The sequence below is a fragment of the Nyctereutes procyonoides genome, unplaced genomic scaffold (genome assembly GCF_905146905.1).
Source record: "Nyctereutes procyonoides isolate TBG_1078 unplaced genomic scaffold, NYPRO_anot_genome, whole genome shotgun sequence".
NCBI classification, from domain to species: domain Eukaryota; kingdom Metazoa; phylum Chordata; class Mammalia; order Carnivora; family Canidae; genus Nyctereutes; species Nyctereutes procyonoides.
In genome coordinates, this window is record NW_026575046.1 from 16,942,400 (window position 1) to 16,963,673 (window position 21,274).

A 21,274-nucleotide genomic window follows, 5' to 3' on the forward strand; every position below is an offset into this window, starting at 1 on the left:
TTCTTCCATTAAGACTAGCTTTTGTTATGAATTCTTGTAATAAATGACTTCATTCAAGTCTTGTAGCTTATGGTGTCCCCTGGCATGAAGATCATGAAAATATTCTACTGGTAGAGCACATTTCACATTTACGCCGTATTCCAAAACGTCATTAGGAAAAGTTCTGGATAAAGAACAGTCACCATCAAGTGATATGCTACCAAAAGATGGATTGCTACTATTTTAGATAATTTAGTTGTACCAGTTATATGGGCCTTTTATAAGTTATGTTCTACATGATTTCCTGTAAAACTTTGATTTTAAATGTAAACAACATTTATTTAAACATTTAATTTACTAATGTAAATACTGAAATGTTCTGGGTTCTTGTAAGTTTTTACTTTAAATGCCAGAAGTTGTCTCTATATAGGCACATTTTACATTTAATTCAATGGAATAATTTTCATCCCTTCTTGTAGTGACAGTGTTTCTTGTTTCCTGAATGATGAAAAGGTGATTAGTTATGAAATGAGATACCAACTATAATAGTCTTCTATAAGTGAAACATTTGAACTGTTCTCCTGTTTTTTTTTTTTTTTTGCAAGAGTACTTAGCACTTACACATGAGTTTTTATTACTTACAAATATTATCCACTGCAAAGGGATCAGTGGCTTACATAATTATATTGGAGTAGTTCAGAATTCATTTGTTTGACTTTTAAATTATTTTGTGATTTGTGTTGGAGTATTGGTATCTCTGAAATCAAGGTATGTGCCGCCCTTTTCCAGAGCGTAGTAAACCATACTGTAACATCTTGTCCTGAAATCAGTTGTAAACTCTCCAGCAGTCCTTTAGGTTACTGTGAGGTTAGGGTTCCTGTTCAGTGTCTTCTCATTTCCTGATCTTCTTCACTGCACTGTGATGGTAATAGACTACAGTAATCTCTGAGATGCAGACAGTCTAAAACTGCCTTTAGTTCTCTAGACTTGCACCTTTATTTTTTAAGTAATATTTACATCCAACATGGAGCTCAAATACATGATCCTGAGATTAAAAGTCACATTCTGTACGAGGCAGCCAGGCACCCCTATATTTGCAACTTTGTGTAATCCTTTGGTTGTTAAAGGTTTTTACTTTTTGAAAACTTCAGTTATCTCTGACAGTCACTTACCAGGCTGGTCTGATGGATAGCACCTGCTCTCCTTTATGGATGTAAACATTAATGTTTAAAAGTAAATTAAAAATTACAATAAAAAAATTACAATCTAATGTAATCTATAAGGTATTGGTCCATTAAATATTCCGAAACACTTTAGTGTTTGTCTGTCAGACACCATCCTGTTTTGTGGATTGGAGAACCAGATATGATAATGGATATACACAATCTTTGAGAAGTATCTATTTTGTAATTTGGTTAGGGAGTGGTGGGGAGGGAAACAGGTTAAAAATTACAATAGATTTTGATAAATTCTCTGATAGAGATTAGGAGAGGTTGTCTCCTTATCTGTAACATCATAGTGCATAGATGGGTCATTTATTTTTTTATTTTTTATTTTATTTATTTATTTTTTTAGATGGGTCATTTAACCCAGATTTTGAAATGTTGAGATGTGTTTCCAGGAGCAGGTAACATCTGAACTGAGTCTTAAGGGATGAGTAGGAATTAGCCAGTTAAGGAGGAAGAGAAGCCTGGAAATAGACTAAGATGATAGGACCAGAGAGATAGGAGGTAAGCCTTAGAATAAATGGTAGCTGTCACTTATTGAGCACCTACTTTTGTGCAGAATGCTACATTATAAGGCTTAAACCACTTACCTCACAGTAACCCTAAGGGCAGGTGTTATTATCCTCTGTATACAAATGAGAAAATAGAGTCATAACCCTCCTGGAGTTATGACAGGGCTATTGAGTGGCAGGGCTAGATTAAAAAACCTAGCTTTTCTTGGGGGCACTTAACTGGCTCAGTCAGTAGAGCACATGACTCTTGATCTTAGGGTTGTGAGTTCAAGACCCATGTTGGATGTAGAGCTTACTTAAAAAATTAAATGAATAAAAAAATGTTAAAAAGAATGTTCAACCATATAAAAAAATACAAATAAAACCTCTAGCTTTTCTGGCTTCTTGTCTAGGCTGCTTCCTCCCAGGAAAGAACAGGTGGAGGAAATAGTTAAGATAGAAGAAACAGTGGAGGAAATAGTTAAGTAATTGCTATGCTGTTGAAAAGTCATTTGTGCAGGTTAAGTTATGAAAGTGTCCAGGGGCATTCATAGTGACTTGTTTATTCAAGAGGTATTTACTGAGAGTCTTTTAGGTGCCAGGAACTGTATTAGGCATTAGGAATAAAAGGACACATGCCATAGTGGTAGAGGTAGAAGGGTAAAAGGAAGCAGAGACACTTGAGTGAAAACTGTTGTATAAAGAAACTTGATGGCAAAGGAAAAGATAATGATCCGATAGTAAATGTAGGAGGAATTGCTCTGTGTATATGTGTGTTTAATATGGGAAGTACTTTAATTGTTTACATGCTGGGGAGAAAGAGCCATAGCTGGGGAAAAGTTTATGATGAAATAAACCTTGTGATTGATTGATTCATCAAGGATGCTAAAGAATGAGGGGAGATAGGGACTAAAGTCTGTTAGATTGCACATATCTAATTAAGTAGATTGCAGGATGATCCTCACGTGAATTTGTAATTGCCCTAGAATTTTAGTATTATTAGCTGGCTCTTGGGTAATGGAAACTTGACTAAATAATGAAAATTCTTATTCAAATGATCACTGTGATTCCTTATGTCTTATTTGTGTATTCATCCTTTCTCTTCCTCGATTATCCTGCCCATACCTTCTGTTTATCATAGCATTTCTTATATTACATTAGAGTGATTGATCTCCCCCTCCTAGACCATGTGCTTCTTGGAAGGGGGGATGATAAAGGCTATGTTTGATGCCACCCAGCATCTGCAATAATCTCACTTTAATAAGTGCTTATTGAATTGATGAATCGTTTAGTGACTCAGTTCCTTATTTGTGCAATTTTTGAGCAGCAATATTTTGCTTTTTAAACTTTTAAGGGTTAGAGGTGTATATTTACCCTGTAATATATACCCTGTAAGGGTGTATATTTACCCTGTACAGATTTGATTTGATTTTATGTAGTTAAACACTTTAAGTTATGTATGCTCAATTTTCAGTGAAAAGAAGGCTTTAAATATTTGGATGGTTGGTTTCATACAACCTTACGGTTTCTCTTTTTTGAGATTTAAGATTAATTTATTATCAACTCAACAATTGTAATCTATCTAGAAGTGCAGAAATAAGATACCCTCACAAATTTTATTTTGTTTTTTTAAGCTTTGTGTAAAGAGCTAGTGATGCAATTTTAAAAATTTATATTGCCTGTGAGCGTGGTATGTCGCCCCCCTGCCTCAAATATGTTCATTACTCATTGATGTCATGGCATTTTCTTTTTTCAGAATCCTGTCCAAAAGATCCCTGACTCGCATGAAATAACTCTGAAGCATGGTACTAAAACAGTAAGTTTAAAAAATTTAATTCTTTCCTCTCAGTAACAAGGCTCCCATGGAAAAGTGAACCAATGATACATTTATATTAAGGCTAATTATACAATCAGCTGATAACACAGAAGCTGTAGACATTAAAGAAAAAGAAATATTACATTTCTATTCAATCAAAATAACCATTGCCTTTCATTTAAAATAGCAACACTTATTGTCATTGTTATTGTTGGCTTTAAAACCTTGTTCTTTGATAGAGGAACATTACAAGTGAAAAAAAGAAATGAAACTAAAATACAGTTTTCCTTTTTATGGTGTGGGAAAATTTCTCATTACCCTTAGCTTTATTTCTATATCAGTAAAAGGCCTGAGTTCGTTTTTTAGATGAACACTGAGATAAGAAATAAACATAGAATGGTTACTGTACTGTTTTAAGATTATATTACTTAGACTTACAGATTCTATTTTTGTATTGTTATTTTTATGTTAAAGATTAATAATATAAAATTCTGAGTTATAACATGAAATTATTTTATTGTAAAACCATTAAAAAGTGGTAGTTGAATGAAGGAAACCTCATGAATGAAAGAAGAAGATTATCTTGTTTCCCTTTTCTTTTTTTTTTTTTTTTAAGATTTTATTTATTTATTCATGAGAGAAACAGAGAGGGAGAGAGGCAGAAACACAGGCAGAGGGAGAAGCAGGCTCCATATAGGAGCCTGACATGGGACTCGATCCCAGGGCCCAGGATCACATCCTGAAGGTGGCACTAAACTGCTGAGCCACTTGGGCTGCCCCATTGCTTTCCAATTTCAATGAAACTGCCTTTTTCTAGATGCCTGACATGTAAAGAAGTAGGAAAATACATCCCATAATGAGGAAAACATCAATCAGGAGAAATAGACCCAGAAATGATGCAAATGAGAAATATAGAAGAAATAGAGAAATAGGAATAGAGAAGGATGTCATTTTTCTTGCCCAATTTTGCTTTTGAAAATACCATTTTCATAAAAATGTTTGTTAAAGTGTAGTGGATTTATTGTTTTAAATGAAGTGAACAATAAATATTTTAAAATGTCTTAGTTTAGGGACGCCTGGTGGCTCAGGGGTTGAGCACCTGCCTTTGGCTCAGGGCATGAACCCACCATCCGGAGATCGAGTCCTACATCAGGCTCCCTGCATGGAGAGCCTCTACCTGTGTCTACCTGTGTCTCTGCCTCTCTCTCTCTATGTCTCTCATGAATAAATAAATAAAATCTTTAAAAATGAAATAAAATGTCTCAGTTTAAATTTTTACTGTGGTAAGTACTGATGCACGTAACTCACATAAAAAAATGCTTTTTGGGGTCCTCAATAGATTTGAAGACTATAAAGTAGCTTGAAACCGAAGTGTCTGAGAACTGCTTTAAGAAACCATTTCCATCTGATTTGAGATCTTATATCTACTTTTTATTAAATCAACATTTTTATTCTGAAATTGTGACAGAATTTTACTAATTTTCTTGTTTTTAGGTAAATTAGGAAAGGAAAAGGAATAGTAGACTGTTCATACTTAAACAGAATCTTCCCTATTATTTAGTTCAGAGATTTTTACAACTGAGAGTGTTCATGGGTTCACATGTTTTATTTAAATATTTCTATTTTTAAAATTTTTTTTAAAGATTTTATTTATTTATTCATGAGAGACACAGAGAAAGAGAGAGGCAGAGACACAGGTAGAGGGAGAAGCAGGCTCCATGCAGGGAGCCTGAAGTGGAACTCGATTCTGGACCTCCAGGATCACGCCCTGGGCCAAAGGCAGATGCTAAACCACTGAGCCACCCAGGGATCCCATATTTCTATTTTTTTAAATGGAATTTTATCTTTTAAAGAATTATAATTAAAAATATAGTGCCCACTTGCTTTGCACATTAGAAAAATCAATTAGAGCTTCCTTTTTTTTTTTACTTCTAAAGGTTTTATTTCTTAGAGAGCATGAGCAGAGAGGGGGTGGGGGGTGCAAAGAGAGAAGGAGAAGCAGACTCCTAGCTGAGCGGGGAGCCTGATATGGGGCTCCATTCCAGGATCCCGAGATCATGACCTGAACTGAAAGCAGATGGTTAACCAATTGAGTTACCTAGGTGCCCCTCAATTAGAGCTTTTAATTGTATTTTTAGGTTACCTAATCTTTTTGCAGTCTTGCCTTTCCCTGCATGTATTTTATTTTAATTAATTAATTAAAATAATAAATTTATTTTTTATTGATGTTCAATTTGCCAACATACAGAATAACACCCAGTGCTCATCCCGTCAAGTGCCCCCCTCAGTGCTCGCCACCCAGTCACCCCCACCCCCCGCCCTCCTCCCCTTCTACCACCCCTAGTTCGTTTCCCAGAGTTAGGAGTCCTCCATGTTCTGTCTCCCTTCCTGATATTTCCTACCCATTTCTTCTCCCTTCCCCTCTATTCCCTTTCACTATTATTTATATACCCCAAATGAATGAGACCATATAATGTTTGTCCTTCTCCGATTGACTTATTTCACTCAGCATAATACCCTCCAGTTCCATCCACGTTGAAGCAAATGGTGGGTATTTGTCATTTCTAATGGCTGAGGAATATTCCATTGTATACATAGACCACAGCTTCTTTATCCATTCATCTTTCGTTGGACACCGAGGCTCCTTCCACAGTTTGGCTATTGTGGACATTGCTGCTAGAAACATCGGGGTCCCCGTATGTATTTATTTCATCTTGTAAAAACGTCAGAGATTAGCAAGGTGACTCTTTTGCCTGGTCTTATTTATTTATTTATTTTTTTTAGTTATTGGAAAATACACATTCACAGAAGTATAGAGAATGCTAAAAGGAGTCCCCATATATTTATTTCTGAGCCTTACCAGTTATCTACACAAGGCTAGCCTTATTTCCTACACTTGACATTTCTAGTACCTGCCCCTGAACCAGTCTACTCACCCTTCCATTCCTTAACAAGACCTAGAGACGGTTTCCTTTGTATTCTACCAGATGATCCAAATCTTTAAGTGGATCATAGCCATGTTCCCTTAAACTGTGTAGTGCCCAGATAAACTGGTTTAGTGGAGGAAATTTTCCCCTAGGAATCCATTTCCAACTTTCACTTTTAAGACTGTAGATAATTTGGTTCTAAGTCATGAGTCACATCCACCTCTCCTTTCATTGATATAGTGACATACTGTTAATTTCTCTTTCCCAATGAAAGAATTCACAGCTAAAGCAAAGAGAACAATTTTTAGGTGAAGAGCTGCTTCTTTTCCAGGTTTCCCTTTGAGCTCATTCTTCCCAGCTTGCACTAAACTCCAAATGACTCCCTGGAGGTTGGAAGCTGCTGGCTCCAAGCAGCCCTTTCCCTTTCCCCAAGGACTCAAGATGAATGCCTACAGCTAGTCATCAGTTCTTCTACCCTGACATAGCCATTTGCCCCTGCTGCTACATGCTGCCAATTACAGTGAGGCAGAGAAGTTTATACCCTTGCATGGAGAACAGGCATTGAACAGACAAGCCACAAATGAATTTGCAGTTTTAAATTGTATTGTAATGGGATGAATACTGGCTCAGTTGGTCACACCAGGAGGAGGACACCTCTTTAATTGTAACAGGAGAGTAGAAGGATAGAGTGGGCAAGGAACGTAACTAAGTTTGTAGTTGGGGGCAGCCCCGGTGGCGCAGCAGTTTAGGGCCGCCTGCAGCCCAGAGTGTGATCCTGGAGACCTGGGATCCAGTCCCATGTCAGGCTCCCTGCAGGGAGCCTGCTTCTCCCTCTGCCTGTGTCTATGCATCTCTCTCTCTCTGTGTCTCTAATGAATTAAAAAAAAAAAAAAGTTTGTAGTTGGTAGTAGCAGAAGTCTTCAAAAGCTACTGTTTATTTTTATTTTTGATTGTTTTAGGTTTTAAGACCTAATTGTTTGGGCATAAAAATGACTTCGTTTTCATTTGTATGCTTTCTTAACACATTTAGAGTAGTACATATCTAATTTAACCATAAAGTAGATCATTAACTAATTATATTTATATGTAATTTCCTTATGTTCCGAAATCAGTGTTTGCAGGTAGTGACTGGAATGTGTAAAATTATTTTGTAAATATCTGGTGTTAACTCAGTAATTCTATTACATTTAATAACATTTTAAGTCTGTCAGGAGAACTGATTTATAGGTGCTTCCTTTATATAAAACTTTGATCCTTTTAGTATCTCGAGTGTGTGATAATCACATTATTTCTAATGCATTTTTTGCCTTCTGAGAGGGCAGTCAATCCAGGGACTTCCTGCTTAAGAATAGTGAGTTACCAATTGGGTATTCACATGTGCATTGGATCTAGGAAGATTCACAGGGAAGGCAGATATTTTATGGAACCAATATAAAAGTGGTATTATAATATAGTCAGTCACTTATAAGTTCAGCTTTTAGAGTAATTGTTTAAGGTAATTATATGAGTTATTTAGCCACATACACAAAATAATTTCTACTTTGTCCTACTTCATTAAGTGGATTTCTTAACATACCCTTTTGCATTTTTTCATTTTGGTAATTTTAGATTTGTGTGGTCTTCTGTTAGTGGTAGCTAAAACATCTCAAAAGGTTTCCTCAGAATTGTTTATTGAAAAAGCTGAATTATTTTTGAAGTTTGATAGATAAATTGGGATGAAGCTGGCAATTAGATTAAATTAAAATATTTTTCTTTATTTCAAAAGAAACTACTTTTTTGTTGTTTTTAGAAACAGTAGTCCTAATAAGTCAAATAATAGAGGATATACTATTCAGTCCTACTTTTTAGAAGTAAAAACAGCTGGTGAGCTGTACTTCCAATGCCTATAATATAGGTGGTAGGGTTAGAGAAAAGAAATAGAGGTTAATTTGACCATAAGTAGCTTTTCTCCAGTTAAACTTTTTCTTTTCTTTCTTTCTTTTTTTTTTTTTTAAACCAGGTTTCTGCTTTGGGTTTAGATCCCTCAGGTGCCCGTTTGGTGACTGGAGGGTATGACTATGATGTTAAATTTTGGGATTTTGCTGGAATGGATGCTTCTTTTAAGGCATTTCGATCTCTTCAGCCCTGTGAATGGTATGTGTTGCACAACTTAATACTTTCATATTTGAAGATGGAGTACTGTTATCGTTTGAATTTCATTTGTGATGCTTTGTACCAAAAATACACTGTTTATATGACCATGTGTTACCTTCATTATTTGGATAAAAGAAAAATGTACCTTAAATTTCTTTCCTTCAGTTTTATTAACCTAAATTTTAAAGATGTTTTCAATCTTTTGTTTTGTAAAAAATATTTGTATTTAGAGATTATTACCTTGCCTAGTTTAATACTACAGTAAATACCATGTAATGTTATGTATGTGTGTATGATGTATGTTAAGCCAATAACCAGGTGTTAGTCAATGCTGCACTGTGCAGGTATGGTCAGCTAGCATGTATGGTCAGCTAGCATGGTATCGGAAAGGGCTTTACATGTTGCTACCACAAGCCACCCTCTTCTGTTTTTGACTATATCTGGTCTTTTAGTATATTGGATATCAAAAATAGATTTTTACAGGTGAAACTGATACCTTGTTAACTTTGTATAATGTATATTGTAAATGAGTTCTTATTGACTAACTGTACATATTCACCATATGTGAATTAGCTGAAATTACTTAGACCCCGTTTTCTAAATTTTTTAAATTTTATTTATTTATTTATTCATTCATTCATTCATTCATTCATTCATTCATTCATTCATTCATTTATTTATTTATGATAGTCACACAGAGAGAGAGAGAGAGGCAGAGACACAGGCAGAGGGAGAAGCAGGCTCCATGCACCGGGAGCCCGACGTGGGACTCGATCCGGGGTCTCCAGGATCGCGCCCCGGGCCAAAGGCAGGCGCCAAACCGCTGTGCCATCCAGGAATCCCCGGTTTTCTACTTTTATATGAGTGGGGCTTAAGAATCTAGTTTACCGGGCAGCCCCAGTGGCCCAGCATTCTGGTGCCGCCTTCAGCCTGGGGTGTGATTCTGGAGACCCGGATCGAGTCCCACGTCAGGCTCTCTGCATAGAGCCTGCTTCTCTCCCTGTGACTCTGCCTCTCTCTCTCTCTCTCTCTCTCTCTCTCTCTCTCTCTCTCATGAATAAATAAATAAAATCTTAAAAAAAAAAAAGAATCTAGTTTACCTTTAACTTGAACTCTTAAGGATGATGGTTTTTGCTAAACCTTGTGTCTACCTGGAAACTCTGGATTCTGTCTTTATCCATTCTGTATGGATAAAGTTCCTGTTTCTGGGCTATTGGGTGTTTGCTTTTAGTGAACCTTTCATGAAAGTGGTGGTTGGAGTGTCTGAAAGGCTAGAGAGCTGAGATTTTTCTTAATCCTGTGGAATATATGTGAATTGTTTTTGCTTACTTGCTCATAACTGCATAGATAACCAATGTCTGTATGTAACTCAGAATTGGTTCTAAGACCTCAGTTTCTCTGGGAGCTGCAGTTATCTAGCAAAATAACCTAAAAGTTATACTAAACATGGCCCTGATCAATTTTGTACAAATCATAATTATTTGTAAATTTTGAAGTCCTAATTCTTAAGCTATCTTTAGTAAAGATTTGAGAATTCCCTAGGTGAGCAAAGCAGATTTCTGATCAGTTGGAAAGGAAAAAAAACCTTAAAAACGGAGTGTCTCCAATGATGACTATATTTAATTAAAACTCTTATTGTCTAAAATTGTAACTTGATGTCTTGAGTTAGTATGATGACTTTTAAAAAATACACTTAAAGTACAATATTATATATTTTATTCCCATGCGATACTCTCTCGATTCATATAAGGATTGTATTCCCCTTCTACTTTTACGACCACAAACTACTTTTACGACTACAAACTCACTTGTTCAGGATTATTCAGTAGTCTATTAATGATTAGCTCTGAATAGAATCATGTCCCATGAGTCTCAAGGCAGTGCTCTATTACTAAACTTGTCATTTGCTACACTGAGGTAGTTGAAAATGCAGAAAAACCCAAGAATAAGCTTATTTTCTCTTCTATAATTAAATTGTATTCTTTATCTAATAGTGAGCTATCAAAGGGTAGATGGGAATAAACAGAATTCTTGACAGTCTGTACAAGATTAATATAAACTCTAGTACAATAAACATTATAGTATAGTGAATGTTACTATTTTAAATCATGAGAACTGTTTAACTTTGCTGTCATTTGCCCCTAACTTCCAAGTAATGTGACTCTTTTTATGACAATAGGTATTTTTTTTACTTAATGTGTATTTTATATTTATATATACATCCATCTGTAATTCACTTTTGCCTGTGAAAAATTTCAAGCGTAGAGAAAAATGGATTACTGTAATAGCCCTCTACCCTTTTACCTAGATTTAATAGTTACATTTTTCTGTATTTGCTTCATCTCATTTTTGTTATTTTTGAAGTATTTAAAAGTAAAGAAATGCATAACTTTCACTTTGAAATAAATATAGACATTTTCCTATATAAATAGAGCTCCAATTATTCTAACAGATTTATTTAGAACTTCTTAATATTTCTAATGATCATTTTACATTTAAATTTCCCCAATTGGAAACGAACTAGGGGTGGTGGAAGGGGAGGAGGATGGGGGGTGGGGGTGAATGGGTGACGGGCACTGAAGGGGACACTTGACGGGATGAGCACTGGGTGTTATTCTGAATGTTGGTAAATTGAACACCAATAAAAATTAATTTATTAAAAAAAAAACCCAAAAAATTTCCCCAATTGGCTCTCAAAATGTGTTTTAATGCTGGTTTGTCAAACATAGATCTAATAAAGTAATGTCACATTTATTGTGTATCTTTTACATATCTTTTAATCTAGAACAAGGTTTCCTTTCAAACCATTGTCTTTCTCATAATACTTTATTAAATGGGTCTGTTGTACTTCATAAGATTCTTCCTCCCTGAATTTTGTAATTGCTTCTTTATTGTATCATTTAACTTATTTCTTTGTCTCAAGTATTTCCTGTAGAAGATCCAAAGGCTTGATCATAATCTCTACTGTATAACATCAAGTGCATGTATTGTCTACTTGTTGCTATTTGTGACTAGCAATTAAGATTGATCCCTGGATTAAGTTGGTGACATCTGATTCCTCCATTGTAAAGTTAATATTATGTTATATACTTGAGATAAGTAAGAGCTTTGTGGGGAGATAGTTGACAGCATGGAAATATCTAGATTCTTATCATTGCTTCACTTAATATTTTGCACCCATTGATTATTCATACCTGACTCAGTTCTCTCATTGAGGGTTGTGAGTTGGTGATTATCTGAATTCCATTATTTCATCTACATTTATTTGTTGTTGTTCTTCTAAGAGAACTTTTCCATATTAACTTGTGTTATTTGGTTACACTAAAATACAGTTCTGCTGTTAGAAGGCAGTATAAATACTTGGTTATTTAACTACCCATTTTTAGTTCAGGGGTTGGTAGTGATAAATGAGTTGTTGCTGTTATTGGTGGTGATGTTTTTCTCTTTTTCCTTTTTGAGTGGCAGGATTTATGACTTTAAAATTTTCATGTGTTCCAGTCAGTTGTAGTCATTATTCTTTTTGATGTTTAAATTGTCCCACATTTGGCCAGGGGAGTCCTTGATTGCTATGTAGTTTTGGCATGAACTCATTAGACTTTAAAAGCTTACTTATTTTCCTGGCATAACATGATGTAAGCTTCCTGGTACATTCTTTTCCAGATCCTAGAATCAGCATTTCCCTATGGAGATCTTTTTTTTTTTTTTAAGTGAGAGTGGTGCTTAGAGGCCAAATTTGAATATTATACCTGCTCATTAATAGTGGGCTTCTTGACCTTTTCAGTGAAAAGAGGTAGAAAATACAGATGTGTGTGTGTATAAGTGACAAGGTCATTTGATATTTCCATTTAAAAATTTTAGTGAACTTTAACTTTAGAATATTTTATAATTTACAGAAAAGCTGCAATGATCATCCAGAGTTCAGGTATACCCCTCACTCAGTTTCCTCTATTATTAGCATTTTATATTATTATGGTACATTTATGACAAGTAAACCAACATTGGTACATTACTATGAACCAAACCCCAAACTGTATTTGCATTTGACTGTTCCTTCCACTAATATGCCTTCCAAGACACCATACATTTAGTCTTCATGTCTGTTTAGTCTTCTCTGGTTTATGATGGCTTCTCAGTCTTTCTTGTTTTTCCTGATTTTGACAGTTTTGAGGGGGTACAGTTAGGTATTTTCTAGAATGTTTCTTGATTTTTTTTTTTATGATGCTTTTCTTATGGTTAGATTGGGACTCTGGATCTTGGGGATGAATATCACAGAGGTGAATTTCCATTTGCTGTTCTTTAGAAGTAAGTCAGTAAGTGCTGCTCACATTTGGGAAAGTAGAAAATCTAAGCTCCACCTCCTGGAGGGGGTAGTATTTACATAAACTACTTGGAATTCTTTGAGGAAGAATTGTCTCTTCTTACCCATTTACTTACTTGCTTACTTACTTATTTATTTATTTTATTTTATTTATTTTAAAATATTTATTTATTCATGAGAGACACAGACTGAGAGAGAGGCAGAGACACAGGCAGAGGGAGAAGCAGGCTCCACACAGGGAGCCCGATGTGGTACTTGATCCCGGGACTACAGGATCACACCCTGGACCAAAGGCAGGCGCTAAACCGCTGAGCCACCCAGGGATCCCCTTTCCCCATTTATTTATATATTTAACCAGTTATTTCTACCAGTCTTTACTCCTTGATATTTATTTTATATCTTGGGTTATAAGCCAATATAATGTTATTTATTTTGTAGCCATTGATAGCTCTTGCAGTTTGGCCCATGCAATCCTTTCTTTGATAGGATTCTTTTTTTTTTTTTTTTTTGAGTACTTTTTACATTTTGGTACTCTTAAATGCTCCAGACTCATCTTGTATTGTCCCTGCCCCAGTCCCAGAATCAGTCATATTTGCTAGGAGAATGGTATCTGAGAACAGGATGTTGGTTCTTGGAGTGCTTGTTGCTCCTAGGGGTCAGGAGTTCATATCCATGTCTCTGACTCTAATCCAGTGTCTGTTGGTTCATTCTAGCCTTCCTCCTCCTTAGAAACCTTCACTTTCTAATAGTGAAAACCCTGATTTTCACCAAACATCATTTCTTTGTTTAACTGAAGTATGTATATAAAACAGTTGCAGAATGGTTAAGCTGTATCTCTACTCCATTTTTTTAAAAGTCTCTTTTAACTTTTTATTTTTTTTATTTTTTTATTTTTTTTATTTATTTACGATAGTCACTAGTCACAGAGAGACAGAGAGAGAGGGGCAGAGACACAGGCAGATAGAGAAGCAGGCTCCATGCACCGGGAGCCCAACGTGGGATTCGATCCTGGGTCTCCAGGATCGCGCCCTGGGCCAAAGGCAGGCGCTAAACCGCTGCGCCACCCAGGGATCCCTCTTTTAACTTTTTAAATTAAAATTTCACACTGAGAAATTATTGATGAGATTATTGGTGAGATTATTGATTTGAAACTAAATCTAAAGGCAAGCTCTCCACTCTGTCATCCACTCAAGTGGGACAAATAGTGGGAGAGGCAGCGTGGCTATGGAGAATCAGGGCCCCTGCTAGGTAGAGCTGGAGTCTGTGACCCAAGCCAGCTCTTTAGTTCTACACAAGCCCCACACATGTAGCTGGAAGCTGGTGATACCAGGAGAGGCAAGGAACTGCAAGGCCACTGAGGAACCAGCCAATAAGTCAGGGCATGGGGAGCTTGTGTTAATAAGGAGGCCTCGACACCTTCAGCTGGTGAGCGCTTCTGGGAGCCCCTGCTGTAGATCTCTTTGGAATGGATCCTTTTCTGATTCCACAAGGCATGATCTTTGAGGGAGTCAGTTAGCAGATACCTCATGACTGCAAGATCACATCACCTGGCTTCCAAGCACCTATCATGGGACTGGGGATGAAGGAAGAGATGCTAGCCCAAGGGAGGATTCTTTGGCTCTTCCTTACTGACCCCAAAACCTCAGTCGGCTGGCTGGTTCTCACATTACATTAGTTATATTTATATAGTAATATATATCATAGTTTTATATTAAAAAGAGAAAAACTTACCTGAAGAGAAACTCCTGAAGGACCCAGGTGCCTCAGGAAGTTTATTGTCCCCTCACCTCCCTCAAATTCTTTTATAAAATCATCCAGGGTGAACTTCAGGAAACCCCCTACACCCCTCACTTTCATCCTCCTGTGTCCCCACGACCTGGACTAACCCCTAGCTCCAGCCCAGTGCGTGTACTGACCAGTCTAATTACTGGCCATCTGTTGCAGCCATGGCTTTCTGCCAGATGCCCCTCTACTGTGTTCCTGGGGACCAAGTTGGCTGTGGGTGATGGAGGTGGGTGGGATCCAAGTGGCTTGGTGGCTGGATGGGGACCAGGCCCAGAAGGGGCTGAAGTTTGCAGGAGGGGAGCAGGTCACAGCTGTCATGGGGCTGTTGCTGCTCTGAAAGCCCTCAGAGGCATGACGCTTGGAGAACATGGCCAGTGGATCAGGCAAGTTGGGTGGTATGTACGGCAGGTGGGTTGCTGGGGGTACACGTAATCTGGTGGCTGTGGTGGCTATTGGGAATGGTGGTTTCTTAGAAAAATCACTCAGGGCGAGCTCTGCTGCCAGTGCACCACCTGCAGCAGCTGTTTGCCTGGTTGGCAGTGCAACCCACGCCCAGCATGAACTGGTTGATAATGACCTGGTGCCATAGCTGGTCCATGTTCACCAACATGGCTCTGGGCATGCACGTGATCCTGGCTGGATGATGTGGGAAGCCTGTGGCCATTGGCTTGTGCTAGCCAACAGCAACAGCCTGCTGCAGACCCTCACTGCCCACCACCCACCCAGGACTGTCCTGTCACACCTGCTCTAATTTAATTTTAATGTTATAGAATATTTATGTAATGTCTTTGATTTTTTTATACTTAAAATCAAAGATAGGACATATTTTTGAGAAAAGACTTACTGGTCAAGAGAACAGAGCCCAATACAAGTCTCTATCTCAAGACCCCCTCAAGATTTTTCTATCACATGATAGGGTTTTCAACAATTTGTTAATCATTTGTCTTAAATGTTCAACCTTTTCATGTGATTGAATTGTTTTTTCATTGTTTCTTTAAAATTATTATTCTTACTTGATTTATAAATATTAAAATAAATTTCCATTTCAGAAATTCACCAAAGATTCATAATTGAAGACAGAGTTGTTTTTGATCATGTATTAGAGATCATCTTCCCAAAGTCATTTTGTGAGTGGGCACATAGCAGAACTGGTCTGCTTTAGTAACATCTGAGATTGCACATTACAGATTTCTCAAACTGAGTTTTATGGGCATACTTTTATTTAGGAGCTCATGAATTTCTTTCATTAATTTAAAATTTTTGTTCTTTTGTTTTGATTATCTTTGGCTCACCCCTAGTGCCTGTATCTGTTTACCTGTGTTTTTAAAATTATTTGGGCTCACGTGCTATTTTCACTTCTAGTTGCCATGGCCTAATGAGAAAGGAATGGAAACACACATCATACATAAATGCTCTGGCACCAAGTGAAGGTTTGTTTTGTCATGAAGTGATGTTTGAACAAATTTTTTCACAGTAGTTCTAAAAGAGACAATTGATGGGAAAATTGAGTCATCACTGGAACACAGTAAAATAGGCATGTGCTATAAGCAGGCAATAAATATTCATTAACTAGCTGATCTGAAGGTAGGTTAGAAGACTTGGGTAGGGGGATGTAATTAATTTGTTCCACAATAAAGAGGTGGTTTCATTCTGTCTGATATTGTTTTAGCAAACATCTTAAAATTAATTTGAATTCTATTGGAACTTTTGTTTTGATATTTACTTAAAAATCACTTTTTTGAGGTATAATTATATATCATAAAATTCATTATAGGTGTGCAATTCAATAATTGTTAGTAAACTTACAGAGTTGTGCACCCAGTACCACAGTCTGATTTCCATCACCCTAAAATAAAGTCTCTTGCCCATTTGTGGTCACTCTTCATTTCCACCTCCAGCCTTAGGCAGCTGCTGATCTACCTTCTATCTCTATTGATTTGTTTTTTTCTGGACATTTCATATAAATGGAATCATACAATATATGGTCTCTCGTATCTGGCCTCTTAGCATAATGTTTTTGAGGTTCATCTATGTTGTAGGACACATCTGTACTTTGTTCCCTTTTTTTTTTTAAAGATTTTATTTATTTATTCATGAGAGAGAGAGAGAGAGAGAGAGAGAGAGAGAGAGAGAGGCAGAGACACAGGCAGAGGGAGAAGCAGGCTCCATGCAGGGAGCCCGATGTGGGATTCGATCCCGGGTCTCCAGGATCGCGCCCTGGCCAAAGGCAGGCGCCAAACCGCTGCACCACCCAGGGATCCCCTTCTTTGTTCTTTAACAAAATAAAAATATTTATTCCTGGATTAAATAAGTAATATATACACCTGTTAGTTAACACTCAAAAGATATAAACTCTACAAGTAACAACACATTTCTCTCCCACCTTGCTCTCCCAGATAACCAGTTTTTCCCTATAGACAACCAGTGTTATTTCCAGAAATATTTTGTACATATATAAGCAAACAGTACATATTTTTCCAAGCTTTAAAAAAAAACTATATACTATTCTTTAAAAATAAATATATATATATACACACACACACACACACACACACATATATATACTCTTCTATACTGTGCTTTTTAAACTCTACATACTTTGAGGGTTGTTCCACAATTGAACCTTTTTTCAATGTCTTAGATCAGTATTTTTCAAATGTGAGTAATAACACCTTCCTTTTGATGGGAGAATAGAGATCATTTTGTGATGACAAATCATTTTTATCATTTAACTGCATATAAACATGTAACAAGTGTCCCTATCCTTACAAGTCTTATAAAACTGTAAATTCACAATGAATTTTAAAACTAAACACTAACCACTCCACACCCACAGGAATGACTATCATCAAAAAGAGAGTAACATGATGGTAATGACATAGAAACACTGGAATCCTTATATACTGCTAGTACAAATATAAATGGTGCAGTCACTCTGGAAACAGTTTGTCAGGTTACTAATATATTAAACATAAATTTACCATATGATATATCAATTCCCAATCTAGGTACTATCAACCTAAGAAAGAAAATGGAAACATATGCTCATTCCAAGACTTGTACACAAATGTTCATAGCAGCATTATTCATAATAACCAAAATGTGGAAATAGCACAAATGTGCCCACCAACTGGTAAATGGACAAAAAAAATATGCCATGTGTATAAATACATATATAAATACAAAATGGAATACTATTTGATCATAAAAAAGGAACATGGGGCAGCCCAGGTGGCTCAGCAGTTTAGTGCCGTCTTCAGCCCAGGGCCTGATCCTGGAGACCCGGGATCAAGTCCCACGTCAGGCTCCCTGCATGGAGCCTGCTTCTCCCTCCGCCTGTGTCTCTGCCTCTCTCTCTCTCTCTCCTCTCTCTCTCTCTCTCTGTGACTATCATAAATAAATAAAAATTTAAAAAAAAAGAACAAAGAAGATGTCTTCTGTTTGCATAATAGTTTCCAAAAAACTACGGAGTCTGGCTGACTTCTTTATATCAGTTAATTCTCATAACTGCCATGTGTCATAGGTACATTTATTATCCCTATCTTACAGATGTGGAGATAGGGTGGTTACAGAGATTAATTAATTAGCCTAAGGTCACAGAAAGTGATAGACCGAGGATTTGAATGCAGACATTCTAACTGTGGAGCATGTACCATTAATCATTGCGTTATACAAAAGCACGGAAGGAATCGAAACCATTTAGAATAAGTGCTATTAGAAAGGGTCAAGGGTGTGTGTATTTCCTTAATTCCTTTATTTGTAAGCCTTACGTATCTCAATACTGTATTCACTGCCTGTGTGATATAACTCAAGTAATAATGTTTTGGCTTTCAGGGAAAGCTTTTTATTACTTTACAGCTGATATTTGTGCCGCATAATAGTTCATTTCACATAATTGCATGATAGATTAGTGATTTATTTAGGCATCTGTACTTTCTCTGTGTGCATTATCAATTAGTTTGAAAAAGAAAGTGAAGATGGACAGAGATTCCCCTCGCAAACCTGGACCCATGATCTGTGTAAGAGTTGATGTGTAAGGAAGCAGAGTTACATAAATTTCAGTATTCATGTGATTGTGTCTCTTTATTTGATACGAGTTCATTAATTGAATTCAGGTTAATGACAACATATATTTGAACTTCTTATACTTATTAGTGAATTGTTAAACTTGCTTTATGACTTTATTATATATATTAATATGTTTCTAAGCTGCTAGATTTTGCAAATTTTAGAGTAACCATAAACCCATATATGACTTTTTCCCCCATGGATATCACTGATCAGTAGCATCTTTAATTGGGCTCTGCTTGAGATACAAGGTAGACTATCACATCCATCTATCCTCCTTCAGACTTGCATATAACAAGCTTTTATTTATTTGTAACTAATCTTGGATATCACCAGTAAAAAGGAAAAAGTTGGAAAGTAAAATGCCTTTAGTTGTAATATTAGGTTGATAAAATTACAATTATTCTCATATGTCAGGATAGTCCCAAGCATGGATAAGACTTCTTGTGGTTTACTAACTGGAGCGAGGTTGTTGACCTGGTCTGTATGAAGATCAGATGAGGCCATGTATGTCAATAGAAAGCTTTAATAGGTGGTGAAAAGGTAGGTGGGAAAAAAGCACAATTAATATTCTCTGATAAACAGTATGTACCTGAACATATTTTCCTTTTCTCTTTGATATTTGCTTTGTAAAATTATATGATTTTTAAGGATTTTTTTAAACTTAATTTCCTGGGTTTCTGCTGCCTTCTGTAACTGTCATCAAGTTACATAATTTGTGAATTTTATCTTGTTAACTAAACGTCAGTGAACTCTTGTACTGTGTCTCAGCTTAAATGTCAGCTCCTCAAAAGAGCTCTTTCCTGAGCATCCCATCACAAAGTAGCTTCTCTCCATTGCCATTACTCTGTTCATTGCTTTACAGTAGTTAGCACTATCACACAATCTGTTTTTCACATTGTTTACTTGTATTCCAGTATGTGAAATAGTGCCAGGAAGATAATGGGAAGTTACTTTTTGCTAAATAAGTTGTAAATAGTAGAATATTCTCATATTTTTCTTAAAGAGTTTCTTGTAGGGGCGCCTGGGTGGTACAGTCAGTTAAGTTTCTGAGTCTTAGTTTTGATTCAGGACATGATCTCAGCTCAGGGTCGTGAGATTGAGCCTTGAGTTGGGATTCTCTCTACCTCTCTCCCTCTGCTCCTCCTGCTTGTGGGCCACTCTCTCTCTCATATTTTTTTTTTTAAAGTTTCTTGTTGTGTAGAGTAAAAGACTATTTTCACCAAGTGTACCTACCTTTCATAAAGAGAGGAAGGATAAAGATTTCTTTTCCTGGAAGACCTAAACTCTTTGGCTTAAACCCTATCAGTTAAGGGTAAATAGGAACAGGCAGCTTTTGAATCTATAGCTCTTCACTGTTGGTAATGCATTGAACATCAGGCTTTAGGCTGATCTGTTTACCTCTTTTTTTTTTTTTTTAAAGATTTAATTCTATTTATTCATGAGAGACACACACACAGAGAGAGAGAGAGAGAGAGGCAGAGACACAGGCAGAGGGAGAAGCAGACTCCATGCAGGGAGCCTGATGTGGGACTCGATCCCAGGTCTCCAGGATCACACCCCGGGGCTAAAGGTGGCGCTAAACCGCTGAGCCACCGGGGCTGCCCTGTTTACCTCTTTTAAAAAACAAAAATAGGGCAGCCCGGGTGGCTCAGCGGTTTAGTGCTGCCTTCAGCTCAGGGCCTGATCCTGGAGACCTGGGATCAAGTCCCACGTCAGGCTCCCTGCATGGAGCTTGCTTCTCCCTCTGCCTGTGTCCCCCCCCCCCCCATGAATGAATGCATACATAAAACAATCTTGAAACAAAACAAAACAAAAAAAACCCCAAAAACCAGAGCATGTATTCTTAAGGTAACTGGCTAATGAGTTTTATTGCATTTTATGATTTCTATTCATTGTGTATTAAAATTGATTGCCATTGAGCTATGATTTCCACTTTTGGAAATGGTGTTTGCATTTCTTGGCATATATGTGTTCATTCCTTTGGTTAAATAATTCAGAGTTCAAAGAAAAATAATGCTTTTTTTCTAGTATTTTTCCCTTCCTAGATTAACCCTAGATTCAGAAATTAAAAAATTTCTATTACTAGAAATTAGAATGGATGAATCAGTGCTCTAGCCATTGGGCATTATACACCATCTTCTCTGCTAATTCAGCTGAGCTTGTGTCATAACTGTCAATTTTAATGGAGTGAGGGGAAACCTCACTACTTTCCCAGGCTTCCATTTAAGTGTTTTCCCTGCTTTCTTTTTCTGTAGCAGACTGATTTATGTAAAATTCAATTTATTAATTAAATATTACCATGGAGTCAATGTGTGTGATGGGTAACAGTGTGGATTCTGGGTCATGTAAGTCTAATTTGAATTCTGTCTTGGTCGGTTCATTTGCTGTGTGAGTAGGCATGTTATTTTATCACTTTGTTGGTTTCCTAGCCTACAAAATAAATTTAACTATCCATTTCTCCGGGTGTGATAATACTCCAATGCAGCCCAGTGTTGGGCACTTGGTCAAGCAGCATTCAGTGATATCAG

General features: G+C 36.8%; 1 protein-coding gene and 1 pseudogene across 1 annotated transcript in view; one reads left to right on the forward strand and one right to left on the reverse strand.

Moving 5' to 3' along the window:
• The window catches only part of WDR70 (WD repeat domain 70), a 294,429-nt gene that overhangs the window by 56,874 nt on the left and 216,281 nt on the right, over positions 1-21,274 (forward strand). The window contains exons 6-7 of the mRNA XM_055325309.1: positions 3,453-3,512; positions 8,439-8,572. Of these exons, the coding sequence (XP_055181284.1) occupies positions 3,453-3,512; positions 8,439-8,572 (194 nt within the window). The remainder of the gene's footprint in view (positions 1-3,452; positions 3,513-8,438; positions 8,573-21,274) is intronic.
• Positions 14,815-15,285, reverse strand: LOC129509582 (UBA-like domain-containing protein 2; annotated as a pseudogene).